This window comes from Mus musculus, chromosome 15 (genome assembly GCF_000001635.26).
Source record: "Mus musculus strain C57BL/6J chromosome 15, GRCm38.p6 C57BL/6J".
Classification (NCBI taxonomy): domain Eukaryota; kingdom Metazoa; phylum Chordata; class Mammalia; order Rodentia; family Muridae; genus Mus; species Mus musculus.
Genome location: NC_000081.6, coordinates 12,333,702 through 12,353,511, shown reverse-complemented (window position 1 = coordinate 12,353,511; position 19,810 = coordinate 12,333,702). Strand labels below are relative to the sequence as shown.

General features: G+C 41.2%; 1 protein-coding gene across 2 annotated transcripts in view; it reads right to left on the bottom strand.

The window, feature by feature from the left end:
* Positions 1-1,910: 1,910 nt before the first annotated feature.
* Golph3 (golgi phosphoprotein 3) overlaps positions 1,911-19,810 on the bottom strand; it is a 31,114-nt gene continuing 13,214 nt past the window's right edge. Inside the window, exons 2-4 of one of the 2 annotated variants that reach the window (NM_025673.2) lie at positions 13,753-13,884; positions 10,361-10,475; positions 2,245-4,144 (exon numbers count right to left, since the gene is read on the bottom strand). In NM_025673.2, coding sequence (NP_079949.1) covers positions 3,720-4,144; positions 10,361-10,475; positions 13,753-13,884 — 672 coding nt within the window. In that variant the 3' untranslated portion in view covers positions 2,245-3,719. Of the gene's footprint in view, positions 4,145-10,360; positions 10,476-13,752; positions 13,885-19,810 lie in introns of both variants that reach the window. The other variant, XM_006520143.2, reaches the window with a different exon arrangement.

Sequence of the window (19,810 nt, the reverse complement as noted above, 5' to 3'; positions counted from 1 at the left end):
GAGTTAAATGAACTTCTTAAGGATCTCACACAAACACACCACTCACATTTCCCAGCAAGGCTGGCCATGCTGGCAGACTTGAACCCTGGGATCAATAGGCTGAAGGGTACCACTCACTAGACCCATACTTCTTTTTTGAGTGGTGAAAATGAAGGCACTTATAGTTCTATGCCCTCCTGGTGCCTGAGATGGCTCAGTGGTGAAGAGCACTGGCTGTTCTTTCAGAGAACCTGGGGTTCAATTCCGAGCACCCACATGGCAGCTCACAACTGTCTGTACCTCCAGTTCCAGGGATCAACAGCATCACACAGACATATGTGCAACTAAATCACTGTACTTAAAATAAAAACAAATAATTAAAAAAAACAACAACATATGCCCACCTGTTCACAAATAACCAAAAGGCCTAATGATGGAATAAATCAGAAGTTACTAGTCAATTCTGCCTCAGAGCAGTAGTATTCTCGGCCCTTTAACATATTTATGCTTCCTCTAAAAGCAGTTGATTTCCCACATCCCTATCATTTAAATAAATTACACAGCATACCCTCTAAATTGCCTGAAGAACTTTGTGTGTATCTGCAGCTCTGGTTGTCTAACAGAGAAAACAGCCCCGTCCTGGTGCCCAAGTAAGAAAGGAAACCCTGTAACATGCCATCCGTTTCCTCAGTCACTCTGGAATCAAAGCTTAAAGAGCTACGAGACATGTGAAACTGGGCCAATCATCCCCTGCAGACGAGGAGTGAGGTGAGCACTGCACGGATCAGGTTTATTTTTGGTTTTTTGTTTTGTTTTTTAACAAAAATCTCATCTATTAAACACTGCATGATAAAGCCAAAAGAAAATAGTAACTGTTCATTCTCAGATACAACAAACACCCACACGGGCCTTATTATAAAAGCCCACTGCTGCTTCCATCTTGGGATAACAGCTTTTAACTGTGACATGAACAGAAGGAAATACTAGCACACAGAATAATGATGTCCACTAAAGAACCATCATTCTTGCTTTGAAGGGGCTCCTGCCAGACATGGTGAAGCACTCCTTTAATCCCAAAATTTGGGAGGCAGAGGTGGGAGGATCTCTGTGAGTTCAAGGCCAACCGGTCTTCATAATGAGTTCCAAGACACTGAGACAGAGAGAGATTGAGATGAGATAAAGATGAGTTAGAGATACAGAAACAGAGAGCCAGCCAGATTTATAAGCAACGGTTTCTGATGTAGAAGTTTCTCTTCTGATACTGGAGCTACTCACGGGCTGAGCCAAGTGTAAACTCCATCCTGAAATACACCCAGAGGTGCAGGCCAGACCCCTCCCCCCCAATGCCTACGTAGCACTGTCTAAGAAAGTCAGTCACAGACATCTACTCTTCCTTCTTTACTTCTAAAACCCTGCAAAAGAAAAACAGTAAAGGTTTCACCAAATAAAAATGTCAGTATAGCCCCACACTAGAGGCATAGCCCTTTAATGCCAGCACTCAAGAGGCAGAGGGGGCAAGATCTCTTGAGTTCAAGGTCAGCCTGGTCTACAGAGTGAGTTCCAGGACAGTCGGGGCTACACAGAAAAACCCTGTCTCAAAAAGAAAAAGAGAGAGGTGGGGGGGAGGGGAAGAGGAAGAGGAAGAGGAAGAGGAAGAGGAAGAGGAAGAGGAAGAGAAAGAGAGAAAAGGGAGGGAGGGAGGGGGAGGAGAGGGGAGGGAGAGAAGGAAGGAAGGGTGGGGGAGTGGGTTAGCCTATGGAGCCAGAGAGATGGCTCAGCAGTTAGTACTCACTGCTCTTGCAGAGGACCTACCTGGGTATAGCTCCCTGCACCACATGACGACTCACACCTGATGCGCTCTTCTGGCCTCTGGCAGGTACTCCTGGAGTACGCATATAGAGCACGCAGGAAAAACACTCATACTCATAAAATAACAAAATTAAATTTTCTTAATTTATTCTTTAATTTCCCTATACATCATTATAAAGGGAAGGGCAAACCCATTTGGTGGCAAACACGCTGCCTGCTTCTCTAGTGTTCTGCCGCCTTTTATTTGTATCGTCAGTGACAGCTTTCATTCAGCAGAATTGAGTTTCTGCAACAAACACCATATGTGGCATGCCAAGTTTAAAGTATTTCCTATCTGGTTCTTTTAAGACAGTTTCCCAAGCCTTGCAGCTGAAATGTTACCGTGCCATACTAAATAACCTTCACCTAAAGCAAAGAGAACGAGAGCACAAAAATCAAATGGCATGCTTGCTCTGATTCAGGCACTTTCAAGATCATAGTTTATTTATTACTCCAGATAAAAAGATAGTATACATATTAGGGAGTCCCTTAAAATTCAACTCTAAAGTTATACGCATCTAGTATTTTTGCATCAAATGTTAACCAAAAGTTTCTAGACACCTGAAAGCCCCACTATTAACATGAACTATAATAATAAAAATTTGACATTTAATTTGTTCAATGTATAGTATTTACATTATGAAACGAATAGTAAATAAACAATGATAATGAATAAAATCAACATTAAAAAGCAGATGTTTGTAGTCTTATGGTATGCTAATATCATAATTGTATATAAAAATTAAAACATAGCAGAGCTTTCTGTTACAAAATTCTTAATCGTCTTGAGTTGTAGTCGTTACTTGCTACCAATTTACATGCAACATCTGCTAGGACTGATATCTGATTTTCTTTTCTCAAGAGAAGATGAGTAGATGAACGATATATCAGAGCAGACATTAATTTACTTAAGGACAGAAAAGTGGAAAAACAAAACAAAAAAACTGTACTCAAGATTAGTACTGGTCACAAGCCTCTTTCCTACACAAATCATAAAAAACAGGAAAAGTTGAGGAAAAAAAAGTCCCAAAAGGGATGCACAGGTAGACTATCATGAGGGGCATAGCTCATAAAGAGCCCTGAAAGGGTCACACATCTCTCTCCTTCAATAATGAGAGCTCTATTTTGCCATCAGATAACAATGAATGAAGCAAGTGAGGGGCACCAGATGCACAATTCAATACTAAAATGAGGCAGAGGTGGCCAGAAGAAGGGGCGATTCATATATAATTCAAACTATATACAGCATTAGTGGAATGCAGCCCATCCCAAACTGGCTTTGTGAAACAATTGGACCATTATGATTGAACAGCTAAAATTATAACAACTGTAATCACACAACAGATTTACAAAGGAAGCAAAAATTCAAGGGGCATTTTATATTATGTATTTACTGTGCTGTTTCAATTGAAAAATAATTTTGCTAAGTATACATCTCAACTGAGGTTTGTGTATAAAACGTCCTAATAGATACAGATGTTTGCCTTTGGTGAGTTGAAGGCCTGGCTGTGACTTGTCTGAACTGCAGGCAGAAGGCCAGGTGAATAAGCACATGTGGGAGACTCAAGCTGAGGTAATAGAACGCTGTGCATGAGGTGGGGGCTGGAGGTACTCTGAAGGTCACAGTACACCAGAAACCCAAAACAGGAACAGTGAGAGTGGCAACAGGGGGTAGGGTGCCAATATGGCGAGAAGGTTGGTTACAAACAGAAAGAGGAAGGCCTCTCGTACCAGCAGAATCCTGCGTACATACAAAAAGAAATATCCACCCACCATTTTGTAGAACAAAAGCCAATTATTAGTGTGGGAAAGTACAAACTGCAGAAAACCAGAGTCAATAGAAGAAAAACTACTGGTTCACATGAGAAAAAGGAAACATTGAATTCTGACAGTTACTTGGTAAACGCAGCTACCACAGCCCAGAGAACTTCGTTGGTGTTGGCCTTCAGACACTCCACTTCTGGGTCTAAGTCAAGGAGCTGCCGTACTCTCTTGGTGGCTAGATCATACTGCTCGTCCAGAAGAGGAGCAAACGCATTTTCCAAAACATCCGAGGCATGGGCTAGGTAAATGAGGGCCAGCAAGCGCTTGTCCATTCGGTGAGGGTCATTTACCCATTTGTCAAGAACAGCTTCTTGTACCTTCTTGATGAGACGCTGCTTAATGTTGTTATTGGTGAGAGGATGTGTCGTCATGTCAAACAGGAGGAAGTTCTGTTTCTCTGTCGTCAGTACACCCTTTTCTACCAGGTTTTTAGCTAATCGTTCCCGTACGTTTCTTAATTGATAATGCAATTTTAATGGATTCCACGTCTCACCTAAATAAAAACATTCCAAAAGTTAGGAATGGTGGGTATTATTTGCTAAATTACAACAGCAACAAATTGTACACACACAGTCTTAGATAAGCAACAGAACTTTTATTCTTGCCCCTTCCACACTAGATCATGGAGTCCAGACATTTGGGGAACATCTAGGCAGCCCACACATTCTCAGACACAGCAGTCACTCAAAAGTCTAAACTGAAAGTAATCTTCAAGCCACAGTCACCCTTGATCTACAAGGGAAATGAAGCTCTGGCTGCTGTCAAGAAGCACTCAGTAAAGCAGAATGTGGAGGGGCAAACGTGCACCAGGTAGAGAGGCAGGAGGCGCTCAAGTGTGGAAGCACACGGCCTACATGGTAAAAGACTGTTGTTCTACAGTATAAAAACATCACAAGGCTCCAGGTCCAATAGTCAATACTAAAAAATAAAATAAAATAAAATAAAATAAAATAAATAAAAAATAAAAAATAAAACCCCTTTACACTATAAAAGCAGAAAAGTCAAGTCCCTACAAATACCAATCTTCAACAGACAGAAGGAAAACATGGCTCTGATTATAAGCTAATCCTGAAACTGCCACAAAGACAGAGTATATAGCAAAATTTGTGTGGATTAATAAAACATTTTCACATTTTTTTGTTCTGTTTTGAAGACAGGGTTTCTCTACGTAGCCCTTTCTGTCCAGGAAATCATCAGCTACCAGGCTGGCCTAGAACCCAGACTCTGCCTGCCTCCCAGGGGCAGAGGAGTAAAGGTTGTACACCACTGTCCAGCATTATTTTCACAGTTCTTAAGTTTGGCATCTATAAACACTTCTTTTTGAGACAAAAATTTAATTAAACTAAGCATTTTCCATTAAAATCATTTATTTTCCTTTAAAAAATTAGTATCAGATAGTAGTATCAATAACTTTAGTATCTTTCAGATTATATGTAACAAGTTTAATTGTATTTCCAAATAATCACCAATGACAACTCTATTTGCAATTTAGGGGAAAAAAAAAAAAAACCAAAGTACTTTTCTAAACTAGAGCATGTTGAAAATTAACCACAAGCACCTTTAGTCAGTGTAAAGACTCTTAAGGCTGACGTTTTGGAACACTTAAGAGAATCAACCTTAAGCAGAATTACTGAATCCAGTAACATGGAGCAATATAAATTTAAAAATGTACTAAAATTTTCAGCTCCTCAGTTTTACAAGCTACATTTTAAGTATTATTTTAAGTATTAATTTCTCACTAGATAGCACAGAACACTGCTATTATCCAGGAAGAGCTAGTGGTCTGTGGCACCCTGGAATATGTTACTGTTCAGACGGCCACAGAAACAATTTTACTTGCATCATCAACAGTAAAGAATATCCTTGACAGGAGCTCAGTGCGTTGAGAGTACATGATGCTCATGCAGAGGACCAGAGTTCAATTCCCAGTACCCACATCAGGTGCCTCCTAGCCACCTACAACTCCAATTTCCAAGGGGAAGCAATGCCCACTGGCCTTTGCAGGCACAAGGTGCACATACATTCACTCAGGAGCCTCAAAGACATAAAATAAAAACAAAGACTATCGTAGACTGCAAGAATCCTCACTGTTGTTAGAAATATGAGAAAAAAAAAGAATTGAAAGTGACTGTTTTTAGATACTTGTCATAAGAATTCTAAAACTATGATGCTCAGGCAAAATCTAATGACCCCCAGGATGGAGGCATATCCTAGGGAGCAGAGACAATCCCAAGCACAGCACAGCAGTCACCCTTGGCTCAGTCACCCTGCCCAAGTCTGAGATCAGAGATCAAGAACTGAAGTAGCTGAAAGGTGCAAGGCAGAAAACTGGAGCCTGCACGGTATTCTTAAATCTCAGAATACTAAACACACAAGGTGAACTGAGAAACTGCAAAGCTAAGCAAAAAGACAAATATCAAAAAAACTGGACAATGCTTGGGGAAAGTCCCAGATGCCAGGAAAGGAAGAGGCTCCTAGGACCCAATGGGGATGAAAATAGCTGAAATGCCCAACAAAGTGAGGGAGAACCTCAACCACTAATCTCCAAATTAACTCAGAATTGCTCCTGTCCAAAAGAAATATGGGGACAAAGAGTGGAGCAAAGACTGAAGGAAAGGCCATCCAGAGACTGCCTCACCTGGGGATCCATCCCATACACAGACACTATTGAGGATGCCAAGAAGTGCTTGCTGACAGGAGCCTGGTATAGCTGTCTCCTGAGAGCCTTGACCAGAGCCTGACAAATACAGATGAGAACGCTCGCAGTCAACCACTGGACTGAGCGTGGGAACCCCAGTGGAGGAGTTAGGGAAAGGATTGAAGGAGCTCAGGGGGTATGCAACCCTGTAAGAACAATAATATCAATCAACCAGGCACCCCTGAGCTCCCAGGGACTAAACCACCAACCAAAGAGTAGTACTCATGGAGGGACCCATGGCTCCAGCCACATATGTAGCAGAGGATGGCTTTATCTGGCATCAATGGGAAGAGAGGCCCTTGGTCCTGTGAAGGCTGAATGCCCCAGTGTAGGGGAATACCAGGGCAGTGAGGTGGGAGTGGGTGGGTGGAGGAGCACCCTCATAGAAGCAGGGGAAGAGGGGAGGGGATGGGGGTTTGCGGAGGGGAAACAGGGAAAGGGGATAACATTTGAAATGTAAATAAAGAAAACATCCAACTAAAAAACTGGACAATGCCAAGAGTTTTTAGAGAGGCAAGGAACCCAACTGGCTTGGGGCTTCCTGAGCACCTGGGACATGAGGGGATCCAGAAAGAGCACATTTTAAAAACAAGGCTGAACTAGTCACAAGTGAAAACTACTCTATCCAAGCTTTAAAGCATGCTGATCCACAAATAACTTAAGTGTCTACCTACCGAAGCAAAAGCCAATACTTTTTCCCACAAGGAGGAAGGCAGACAATACTAAAGTTGAGCTCAGGACCTCCATATGCTGGGCAGGCACACTAAAATTTCAACACTCTTTAGACAAAGACTTCAAGGTTCAGCACTTAATATAATATTCACAATGCTGAGTATTCAATTAAGACAATAATAGCAACAAAACACATTAGATTTGCAAAGAAGAAAATGTGCCCCCAAACTAATGGGGAATGGAAACAGCCAACCAAAGCAGCCATGAACAAGGATAGCAAAGGTGAGAAAGCCAGCGACAAGGATTTGAAGAGAGCTAGTGTGACACATACAGAACTTAAAGGACATGTGCACAAAACGAAGAAACAAGAGGGAGCTGTTATTTATAAAGGATAAATTAACTGAGGCAGTTTTTCATTCCAATATTTTGTATGTATGTGTGTGTACATGTATGTGACTCATGCTACAAGTGTGCAGGTCAGAGGGCAACTTGCAGAAGTCAGTTCTTTTTTCCATCATGTGGACTCAAACTCAACTAGAGGCCTGCATGCCTGTTAGCAAGTGCCTTTACCCTATGAAGTGTTTCACTGGCCTGTGGAGCAACCATTAAAACTTTACAGTTTACTTTGGAAAAGAAATTAAATGATAAAAGGCTGGTACTATGAATTACTCATAATTAAGGCCATTTAAGTATTTGAGGAAGCATTTAAACAAAATATCAGTGGTGGTAAGCATGTGTAAGTATGTGAGCAAGTGCGCATATACAAGGACACAAAAGCAAGTTACTTAATAAGGTACTATGTTCTTAGAAACCATAGGACCAAGAATAGAAACATCTTAAGATTTATTACTTATCCTGTAGAACTTACAATTAAGTGAGAGAAGCCTTCATAATATAATTTACTGGCTAGAATAAAATTGGAATGTGGCCCTAAGAACAAAATGAGGCATTAGAAATGATTTACTATTAAGAGCTCTGTATAAGGACACTATAGGGGACGGGATCACAAGTCACATCCAGAACAGGAGAAACAGCGCAAGCGCATAGCATGATGACTTCCAACTTTCAACTGTCCCATCCACTGTCTCCCACAGTGCCTACTCAATCCTGACAGTGTGGGGTCTGCGTTTACTGCTTCCCAACGCCACTGTCAGGAAGGCAAACAACCCCGAGCTAGAATCAGATGAGATACATTAGCTGACTACGGCGAATTCAAACTAATACATCTTCGGAGGATAGCCACATTTATATAACTACTTATTCTAAAATCTACCCTATAATTCTACAATTAACTATGCATATACTAATCTGTAAGTTATTAATGTACTATCCCCTAGCAACACTAACTCATTAGGTATTACTGTCTGACTACACCTACATTTTCACAGAACTACAGTACAACACAACTGTGTCCCAACAATCCGTCAGCCAGGACGGGGCTCACACTCTAGACAACATCTTGGCCATCTACTGAGCTCAGGTAACCAAGCTGGCAGCAAGTGCCTGGTCTGCTGAGCCTTCTCACTGGCCCTTCCTAACCCTTCTGACATTTCCTTCTGTGTGTGTGCACTGTTGCCTGTTAAAAGTTTAATCCGAGGTCTACTTCCTCCTTCAATTTCTAAATGTGTCCTCAGTTTTTTCTGAACTACCAAAACTTCAGAACCATAAATATTAGATTGTTAGCACACTTAGGTTTGAGACCCCTTCAAGCTGCAAGTATCTCTATTTAAGTTCATAGCACCTGTGTCAATACCATGTAGCACTAGCACTCAGACAGTCCACCACATACTTTCTGCTGACGATCTAGCTACAGTGCAGGACAGGAGTCCAATCCAGAGCTTTGTACACTCTAGATCCTTAAGGACTATATCACTACTGAAGACAGTTTTAAAACAACTAAAATTTAAGAGAAAAGAAAAAAGAGAAAAAGATGCTTTAAGCTCCAAGTTGGCCACCGTCCTATATACTTAAAATCTCCTAAGGGATGGGAAAGCAGCCTGACAGATGGGCTCCCATGGTGGAAGGAGAGAACTGACTCTTGCATATTGATGGTCCTCTTCCCATGCCCGGTCACGATCACCACAGCCCCCGCCCGCCACAACCATGACTCCCTGATAGAAATCTCAGTTATTAACTGGCAATGTCTGCTCAATAGTGAACGGGTCACTGTCTCCCTTTTCTCCTTCCCAGGACTGGGAATCAATGCCGGGCCTTCTGTATGGTCCCAAACACCGCTTCCTTCACTAAGTTCCAACAGAATTCCCACACTAGCATAGCATGCGCTCTGTTTTCTCCTCCTAAGCTGGATCCCCTTCTTTCATGACACCATGATAACTCACTAACATAGACCTAACAATTGTATGTGCTAAAAAAAAATATTTCTGGCATTTGTAGCCAATCATTTAGGATATTTCTAAATACTTGCCTAATGAATTCTGGCCTAATCCAATGGATAAGTTACTGTACTTCAATACTTTGGGAGAAAACATAAATGTCAGTCATATCTCTTCAATGTTCACTCCAATAAGAAGAACACAACAGGGCTGGAGAGATGGCTCAGTGGTTAAGAACTGACTGCTCTTCCAGAGGTCCTGAGTTCAATTCCCAGCAACCACTTGGTGGCTCACAACCATCTGTAATGGGATTCGATGCCCTCTTCTGGTGTGTCTGAAGACTGCTACAGTGTTCTCATATACATTAAATAAATAAATAATAAATTTTAAAAGAAGAAGAAGAAGAATACAACAGCAACTCAAGTTGAAACCAAGTTCAGTCAATACTCACACTAGTAAGATTTAGTCAGTCAGCAGCTATGCAATGTTAACTAGTTAACTAGTTAACTTATCAACCGAACCCCTTACTGAGGCCTTTTGGGGTATATGAGGAAATCAGGTGATCAAGACACTGACCACCAGACTGGATAAGGCAAATGACCCACTGGTGTACAAAACATAACGTCAAGAGAGTTTATAGTTTATGAAGACATCCTCACAGCATGGCCCACTCTAAACAGAGTAAACGGTACCAATTAATTTAGATAAGGTATGACTGAAGACAGGCACGGTGATGCAGGTCTTTAATTCCAGCACTTAGGCGGAAAAGGCAGGTAGATCTGAGTTGGAGTTCAGTCAGGGCTACGTAGTGACTCAAAACAAACAAACAAACATACATAAGAGCTTGAAGAAAGAATATCCATTTTATTCAGTATCTGTTCTCTCCTGTAAACAGAGATAAAATTGTTAAAAACGTATCATCCCTACCATCACCACGTTTGTATAGGTAACTATACAAACTTCTCTAAACACAACTCAATGTTTGCTTGTTAATACATCAGCTTACCACTAAGTAACTCAATCCAGTTCTGGACTGTCTCTGGAGGCTGAGTCTCCTTAACATGCTTTAGAGCTTCATCAAGAAGAACATCCCCTGTTGGAGCATCCGATTTACAGATCACCTGAAACACATTGGTCAGAAATGATCCACTGGTACCACTGCATACAAATCAATGCAAACATCTCATGCTTAGAAACTGCACTTACTATAATGTCATTTGATGCTTAACCGTGAGGTACTTAATATAGAAATTCATACATTTTTAAAGTCTTGGACAAAGAAAGGCCCAACAATATGGAAGAATTCAACATACTAAAGGCATTTCATATAGTTTAAAAAAAAAAAACAACACCAATTTTCTCAATAAATGTTATTAAGAAAACTTTGCCAAAATAGATATAGATAGATAGATAGATAGATAGATAGATAGATAGATAAGAGATAGCTCCCCCCGAGTCAGGCATGGTAGTGCATACCTTTAGTCCTAGCTCTCAGGAGGCAGAGGCAGGCAGATCTACAGCCTGGTCTACAGAGTGAGTACCAGGGCAGCCAGGCTTACACAGAGAAACCCTGTTTCCAACTGGCTCCCTTGAGCTTATGCTCAATAAAAGATATGAAGGCGAATATAGTTTTAGGAACAACAACGACTTTTTAAACTGCCACCGCTAGCAGAAGCCTTAATGAAACCATCAACAGGTTTGATTATGTAAAATTACTCAACCTCCAGCACCAAGAGGAACAGAGATACAGGGATGGGGCTGGGGAGGCAAGGACAGACTCTAAATCTGTAATTAAAACCTATACTGAGAGAAAGCTCAGGAGTTAAGCATGCTGGCTGCTCTCCCAGGAGTCAGGTTTGTTCCCAGCATGCACTCAGTAGCTCATGGTCGCCCTTCTCAGGTTTTATCAATACTGTTTTTAAAAACCCAGGGTGTTTTGCAGCACAGCTTATTTATAAAAGTGGTATGGTTACTGTACTGGGCAGTACAGATTCAGAAACACCATTCAGAACATTTGCTCCATGGTGACTAGTTAGACCAGGGTTTATGGGGAGAAAAAGATCTTCAGGAAAATGAATCTTGTGTCTGTGGTGTGGCCATGGGACCTGCCTCTCCCTCCCACCCCTTCCCTCTCTCCACGTGACCAGTATCTGCCTCACCCTCCACCTCCCTCACACACCTTGACTGCACCTAAGTTCTGCTCTAAGCCTTTCTCACTTGGCAATTCCTCCATTATCCTTGCCATGATTTTAGTCTACCAGTCTGACCATCTTTCTCTTGTAATAATTGGTCTCCTGTCTAGAGGCCTTGAACTTTTTTAATGTCTTAAGAATACTTTCATTAATTCTTTGATAATTTCATAGCCTAGATATAATGTAACTTGTTTATATCCAACTCAAATTCTCCACATTCCCTTCTTCCTAACAGTTCTCCTCTCACCTCCATGCCCCCACACACTTAACAACCACTGCCTCTTACTCGTGCTGCCCATGTGAGGCCATCCATCAGAGTGCAGGCAGCCAACCAGTGGCCACACGTACCCAACCTCCCCCAGCAGCCATCAGTTGCCCCTCAGCTAGGGATGGAGCCTCATGAGGCCTCTGTACCCCATACCGGGGTGCTGCCTGGCCTCACTTCTCCAGTATGCAGAGGCGCTGTGAGTCTCTAAGTGCCTGAGTGCAGCCCTCTGGCCCCTTTCAGCCCTGGCTGCACACTGAGCTCTCCATTGTTCCTGCTCAAAACTAGTACAAGATTCAAGCAAGTGCTAATTCCTTTAACAATTTCAAAAATGTGTGGCTTCCAAATACATATGCTATGCTTCAATAAATTCTTGCTATCTCCAACACAGAAGGGATGAAAAGAAGATAAAACAAGACCTCTGAGGAACTGCATTATATAGATAAAAAGAATTTCAAAAAGGCCTCAGGGGTTTAACAGAAAACATTAGATTCATAAAAGAAGTGCTATGGAAACGGCAATCTTTTATGAGAGGCCCAAGGTCAGTTATGTGGCACGAGGCAGGCTGTAAGGACATGTGGACAGAAGCTAAGGAGCAAGAATAAAATAACTAAAAGGTGAGAGGCTGCAGACAGACTCTCCCTTCAAGCCATCAAGAAAACATAACCCTAGTACACCTCCTAACTGGCCTCCAAAGGGAAAACCACTAAGGCTGGGGTCATTTGTTAAGATGGCTTTAAAATGAACTGAAGACAGCCCGAAGTGGTGGTGTGCGCCTTTATCACAGCACTCAGGAGGCAAAGGCAGGAGGATCTCTGAGTTTGAGGCCAGTGCAGTTTACTTATCAAGCTCCAGGTCATATGAAACTACATAGAAAGAATCTATCTCCAAAAAAACCCAAACACTGCAATAGTTGGCTTCCATGAAGAGAGCTAAAGAACAAGGAAAACAGCTACATTTGGTCTTCTAACTATATGGATTATCTTAACTGAACCAACAATACTTTTAAAACTTAACTTATTAAATCACATAGAATATTCTTCCAACATTACCTACGTCACTCAGAACTAGAGGGACATTAATAAGCCCATATGGCTAGGAAACAAATTTTCTCTGACTAACAACCAGCCACTTCTATTATTTAGAAGTTCTATTACTGCCTACATTATTTCTTTTCATTAACACAGTAATGGCTTTCCTTCTTATAAAATGATCACTCTGGTTTTACAGTCCAGTGTTCAGAGTAAGAAATGAAGGCATAGGCTTGTCATCTTAGAGCTCTGGAGGTGCGGGTGGGAGGAACTCTAGTTCAAGACCAACATGTGCTAGTGAGTTCCAGGTCAGCGTTGGTTAAAAAGCAAAGAATGTCTTAAAACAAAAACATAAAACCAACAACTAAACTAAAAAATAAATAACAACAAGGTTCTGGCCTATCTTTTAGATTTACAAATATAACTACAAAAGAAAAAATGGTTTTGAAATACCATGTCCAAAGCATAAAAAACAGACCAGAAGAGTGAAGAACTGAGTCTGAAGTTAAAAACCCACACACCAGCATATGCATTCTGATCTGCCACAGAAGTGCCACCTCCACCATGGCAAGAGACATAAAGATCAATCACACTTTTACAGAAAGATTAATGCCCCGAGTAATTCAGTTCTTTCTACAAAACTCTCGGATTTTTTAAAGTCCTATCAAGGTCTTCAGGCTTACGACTTTTTCAGAAACAATTAAAGCTGGGCATCGCCCTAAGGTACAGCGGTCATCAACCCTAACAGTGAGGAGCATCATGCTGCATATGCAAAACCCAGAAAAACCAAGAATGCAATCCAATAAGGACAATTTAAAACGATTTAAATATTATAAAGCTATTAGAAATAGTCATCACTGAAACAGAAAGTAATCCTTGTAAAGAGGGGATTATTTAGAAGTCCTCTTACCTTTCTGGTTAAAAGACTTTTTCTTCTCATTCCACAAGCCTCTAACTGTAACCTTCCTCTCAAAGCTAATTCAATTAACATACAGCCACGTAATCCAGATGATATACAGTCATTCCAAAATGATGTGTAACCCTATTTAAAAAGAACAAAGAAAACAAAACAGCTAATTTACCTTGAGTCAAAAGTAGAAATATCTTTAGCTAAAGCCACATATGTCTTCTTACAACAAAACACTAAAATGCACAATTAGTATGTTGTTAATGTAGGATCTGGGGAAGGGTCGTCCTTTTACCAGGTATCTTACATATGGATAAAACAAACTTCAGAGGTCAAGCTGGGACAGTAGTACATACCTGAAATTCTAGCAATGGGAATATGGGGACATTCTAATGGCTCAAGAGTTCAAGGACAGGGCTGGAGAGATGGCTCAGAGACTAAGAGTACTTACTGCCCTTACATTAAACCAAAGTGCCTAGCACCCATATGGTAGCTGAAAACTGTAACTGCAGATCCCAGGATCCAATGCCCTCTTCTGGGCTCCTTGGGCACCAGGCATACATATAGTTAAGGAATACATAGAAACAAAACACCCCTATATACAAAATAAACTAACAATTTTAAATAAATAAAAAATGGTGGCTCATACCTCCAGCATTCAAGCCAGCCTGGACTACTCAGGGAAGGCTTCCTGGTACTTACCCAAGTCAATGGGATAAGCCCATATTTAAGAGGATGGCTGACCATCAGAGGTCATGGAACTTCACTAATGATGTAAGAACTTTAAAGTGATAACAGTTTTTAAAATAATTTATTTTTATTTTATGTGCATTGGTGTTTTGCCTACATAGTGAGAGAGAGAGAGAGAGAGAGTGTGTGTGTGTGTGTGTGTGTGTGTGTGTAGGTAGTACGGACAGTTGTGAGCTTCCATGTTGGTGCTGGAAATCAAATCTGGGTCCTTCTCTAGTTCAAAATACCACTTTTGTTGGGAGAGCATTTAGATAAAGAAAACTAAAGGGGATAAACAAAACTACAGTTTTGTCAGGCCTGGTTATTAATTCCAGCACTCAAGAGGCAGAGGCAAGTAGATCTCTGTGATCTATATGCATGGTTTACACAGTGAGATCCAGGATAACCAGAGGTACATAACAGAGAGACCTAAAAACAAGTCTAAAAAGTTTTTAAAAGGTTTCATATTTATCAAAAAGGCCAATTTCAATGTGAAATCAAGGAAGCAGATTAGTTTTGAGATTTGCTAAAATGAAAAGATTGTCGGACTAAACAACATTTATTAAAACCAGTAATAGTAGAGGGCTGGAGAGATGGCTCAGTGGTCAATCAGAGCACTGACTCTTCTTCCTGGGGTCCTGAGGTCCTGAGTTCAATTCCCAGCAACCACATGGTGGCTCACAACCATCTGCAATGAGTTTGGATGCCCTCTTCTAGTGTGTCTAAAGACAGCTACAGTGTACTCATATACATAAAATAAATAAAATCTTTTTTTAAAAACAAACAAACAAAAAAACAAAAACAAACAAACAAAAAAAACAATAGAGGAAAATCAAGATCTGGAGCAATTAAAGACTTAGGAAGCAAGGGAATTAATTCCAGAATTGATTCCACATGAAATCATGTTACAGCTGTGTGTTTCTCAGGGGCCTGAACACACAAATGGGTTTCCTATTTGAAACACCAAAATGTAGACAGAATATACACTTCATAAAGTAAAATGGGTATGGTTAGCATACAAGTCTGAAACTCTGTCTAGCTGGGCAGATTTTAGCAGTTTACCTCTGATGACGTACAGAAGAGGGCTAAATACTGTTCCAACTATTCTCATGTTATGACTCGACCAGAGATTTGTCAGCAAAACAAGGTCTTTACTACAGAGTTCAGAGTTACGTTTAATGAAAACCTGATAACTCATGTGGAAAATAGATGAGGAAAAAAAGAAAGAAAGAAAAAAAAGAAACAATTCTGTGCCAAGGTTTCTGGGACTTATCAGAAAAGACAAGATGGATGAAGCCAAGAGAAACAGCAAGCAACAGAGTAGCCCAGTGTTTTGATAACCTCCTAGTAAAACTCCTATCATGAATGTACAAAAGCATGATCAGGAATTATCAGAAGTTGTTGCTGTTGTCGTCATTGCTGTTTTGTTTTTAGGTTGAGTAAAACTGATCCAAAAGAACAAGGGAGAGGGGGTGATATAACTGACCAGATAACAATGCCACATTGGGGGCTGGAGAGATGGCTCAGCGGTTAAGAGCACTGACTGCTCTACCAGAGGTCCTGAGTTCAAATCCCAGCAACCACACAGTGGCTCACAACCATCTGTAATGAGATTAGATGCCCTCTTCTGGTGTGTCTGAAAACAGCTACAGTGTTCTTACATATAATAAACAAATCTTTAAAAACAAAAACAAAAAAACCAATGCCATATGGAATTGAGGCCAAATGGACCAGGACTGTACCAAAGGACTATAATCAACCTTAGTCAGCCTGGTTCTCCAGTGAATCCATGACACAATATGGCATAGACAAGTTAGCAGAGAAGTGCTCAGTCAGGAGGTAGAGAAAACGTTGGCCTTGTTTCTCAAGAACAATTCCAAGAGCCTACTGGAGGAGTACATACTCACGGGATGTTTAAGTGTGTCCCAACAAATCTTTCCTATCTAACAAAGCCAGTCAGCCACTTTTAATAAGGTAGCTAAAGTCTATGGGAAAGACTAATAAAAAACTGGTGGTACCAAGCAGCTACAGTTTTAGTTCAAGAGGTAGAACTAACTAGTTGTGTTTGCATACACAGCTCTGAGAGAATAAAGAATCAATGATACATCCAGGGAAGCAAAACAAGCCAGAAGAACCAGTGGCTCTAAGATAGTGTCCCTCACCTCACTCACAGCGTATGAGACAACCCCAACCTTAGTTAGAGCAGAAGACCACCACAGAACAAACAATCTGAGGCATTATTTCAAAAGTGTTATTTAACAAGAAAAAAAAAGTCCCTATGTTCTAAAAAGTTTTATCGGGAAGTGCAGACATTCCAGAATCAAGCAGGTTAAGTACTATCCCCAACAAACAAGAATCCAGACATGGCATGGGTCCACAATCGCCCAAAGCAACAACAGAGCCAGAGAGCCAGAGACCCTAATCTGCTGTCCTGGTCAGGGGATGCACTGCAGTGCCAGCATACACAGCTCAGGGCACTCTCCAGTCGCCTGTAAAGACTACTAGTTCCCTGATAGGCAGCAACCGTTCTAACAGATCACCAGCTGCTAGGTTAATGAGACTGCAGCATCCGATGCAGATCAATCCTCTGCTACTGTGGGTCCTGGCAAAAACAGTCAATCTTCAGGGCAGACCTCATAATGTTGCATAAAACTCAAGGGAAGGGGGAGTGGGTGGGTAGGGGAGTGGGGGTGGGTGGGTATGGGGGACTTTTGGTATAGCATTGGAAATGTAAATGAGCTAAATACCTAATAAAAATGGAAAAAAAAAACTCAAGGGAAATAAACTGTCTTTCCCATTCAGTCAAAGAGTACAGCAGAAAGAACTGTACAGTAAGTAACAGATGAAGCAAGGGGACACAATCACCATCACCATGGGCAGTTTCAAGGACAACATTAGGAGACAAGACTGCATCTAGGAAAACCTCCACCCCGGTTTTTCTCAGCAATGACCATCACTTGTATGGATCTCCAACTGCCTGCTTTCTTTCCTCTTATCAAGTGGCTTGACTTGAATGGGAAAAGAAGCCCTCAAAAGTGCCAACAACAAGAAGGATTCACCATGAGGGTGAAGAGCCACACTATGTAGTCCAGATCTCTTACTTAAAATGAAGGAACTTGAGTTGGCCACTCACAATGAAATACAGTGTAAATACATTCTGAAGGTCTAGTCTACTTAGTCAAAGGATACAACAACCAGATGTTCAAAGACATTTCATGTATTATACAAAGACATACAAAATGGAAAAATGTCCTTGATCCATAATTTACATAATATAAAAATATAATAAGTAAGACCTGAATTCAAAATAATATGAAAAAATACATACAGGCTTGTATTGTAAATATTTAATTTTTATATGTATATGAGAGTATTCACCTGCAGGTACATGTATGTCTGCACCATGTGTGCCTCGTGCCTGATGAGGCCAGAAGAGGACACTGAATGTCCTGGAACTGGCGCTATAGATGGTTGTGAATGACTGGGTGGGAGCCTTGGGTGGGAGCCTATGCTGGGAACCTAACCTCGGTCCTCTGAAAAAGCAGCAAGTGCTAACCATCTCTCCAGCACTAAGGTTTCTATTTTTCAATGTGCATTTCCTAATCCCAGCACTTGGGAGGCAGAGGCAAGCCAAGAGCTCAAGGCCAACCTGGTCTACACAGAAAATTATAGGCCAGCCAGGGCTACACAGTAACACAGTGAGAGCCTCTCAATTGTAAACAAGGTGAGGTGGGGACAAAAAGAAAAAGAAATTCAAGTTCTCTGACACAGTTCTATAGACTTTAAGTTACATTACAGAATACTATGCATAGAAAAATGTATGGACAAAGACACTGATCTTGTCACAGTAAAACAAACCAAACACCCAGAACCAACCTAAAAATAAATAAAAATAAATTCAGCGTTTGCCGAACTTTTTGACATTGAATCACTCTGTACGCATATAACAACTTACTGAATATAGTTTCTAGGAACCAGGTTTTAAGAGGACTTGAGCTTGATCCCACTCACAACTGCCTATAACTCCAGTTCCAAAAGTAGCCAACTCCTGTAGCCTCGCAAAGGTACCTGCACTCAATGTATACAACACACAGAGACACACACACACACATTCAAAACTAAGGGCCAGGTGCTGGGCATATTTCTTTAATAACAGCATTATGACATCAGAGTAAGGTGGCTCTCCACGACTCTGAGCCAGCCTGGCCTATATAACAAGTTCCAAGTCAGCCAGAGTTACAAAGTGAGACTCAAAAAGCAAGAAGTCCTTCTTCCCTGCCCTAGGAACAGCTTTCCTGCCGTGGTCTCTCAACCCTAAAACGCAAGCCTACTCTGGGCTCACCCCACAGTCTCCTTGGTGTCTGCAGTGACACGGAACTGACTGACCAGACACTTAAGAGCTTCAACAGCTTGACAGCCTCATGTCCTCTAACTTGACTCATCCCTAGCCACAGCTTCCAAACCAGTCAGCACCATTTCAAAGGCCATCAACACAGCAGCCAAGTTCACTGGGATCAGGTAGCTAGCTCTGGAGCTGGTTGGGGACTCCTCATATCTGGACTTCATTTCTCAGACACAGTAGGTCCTTTTGCCTAGTGTCAGCCTTGGCCTTCCTCCTAACCAAGAGAAGCAGCTGTCTCGCTTCCACCTCCCATGGCTCTTCTGTGCCTTACCTACCCTGCATGTTCTTTTCTTTTGTACACAACCCCCTCCCCCCAAAGTGTGGTGAAGTAGCTGGCTCAAAGTTCCACAGAGAGAAGACAATAAATGCTGTATTAGTAAGGAAGGGGGTATAAATAAAAACATCTTTTAACCATCCCAGTGCAAAGATGATTAGAAAATGGGGAAATCAGCCAGGCAGTGATGGCACATAGCCTTAATGCCAGCACTAGGGAGGCAGAGTCAGGTGGAAAGATCTCTGAGTTCAAGGCCAGTCTGGTCGACAGTTCTAGGATAGCCAGGACTACAGGGAAAACCAATTCATCTTTATATAAGTATGCATATATGTATGTTTTCACATATAACACTTTTTAAAGTAGGTTAGGAAAGTATTAGCAGTAATAACGACTGACTGGCTATCTTCACATTAGACTTTTCTGTATAGATGTGAGAGAAAAATGGAACAAGAAAACAAGAAAAAGACTAGTTATTCAAACTTATAAGGTAATAATTAAGATGCTATCAGTAACATGATAAAGACACTAGAAACACTAAAACATTTGCAAATGATATACCTAAGAACCACCTTTCTGTTTCTCAAATCCAACACAAACCTTTGAATATACGCTATCATCCATGACCAAGCCTGGCTCTTCCCAATCCTCAGGTCCCA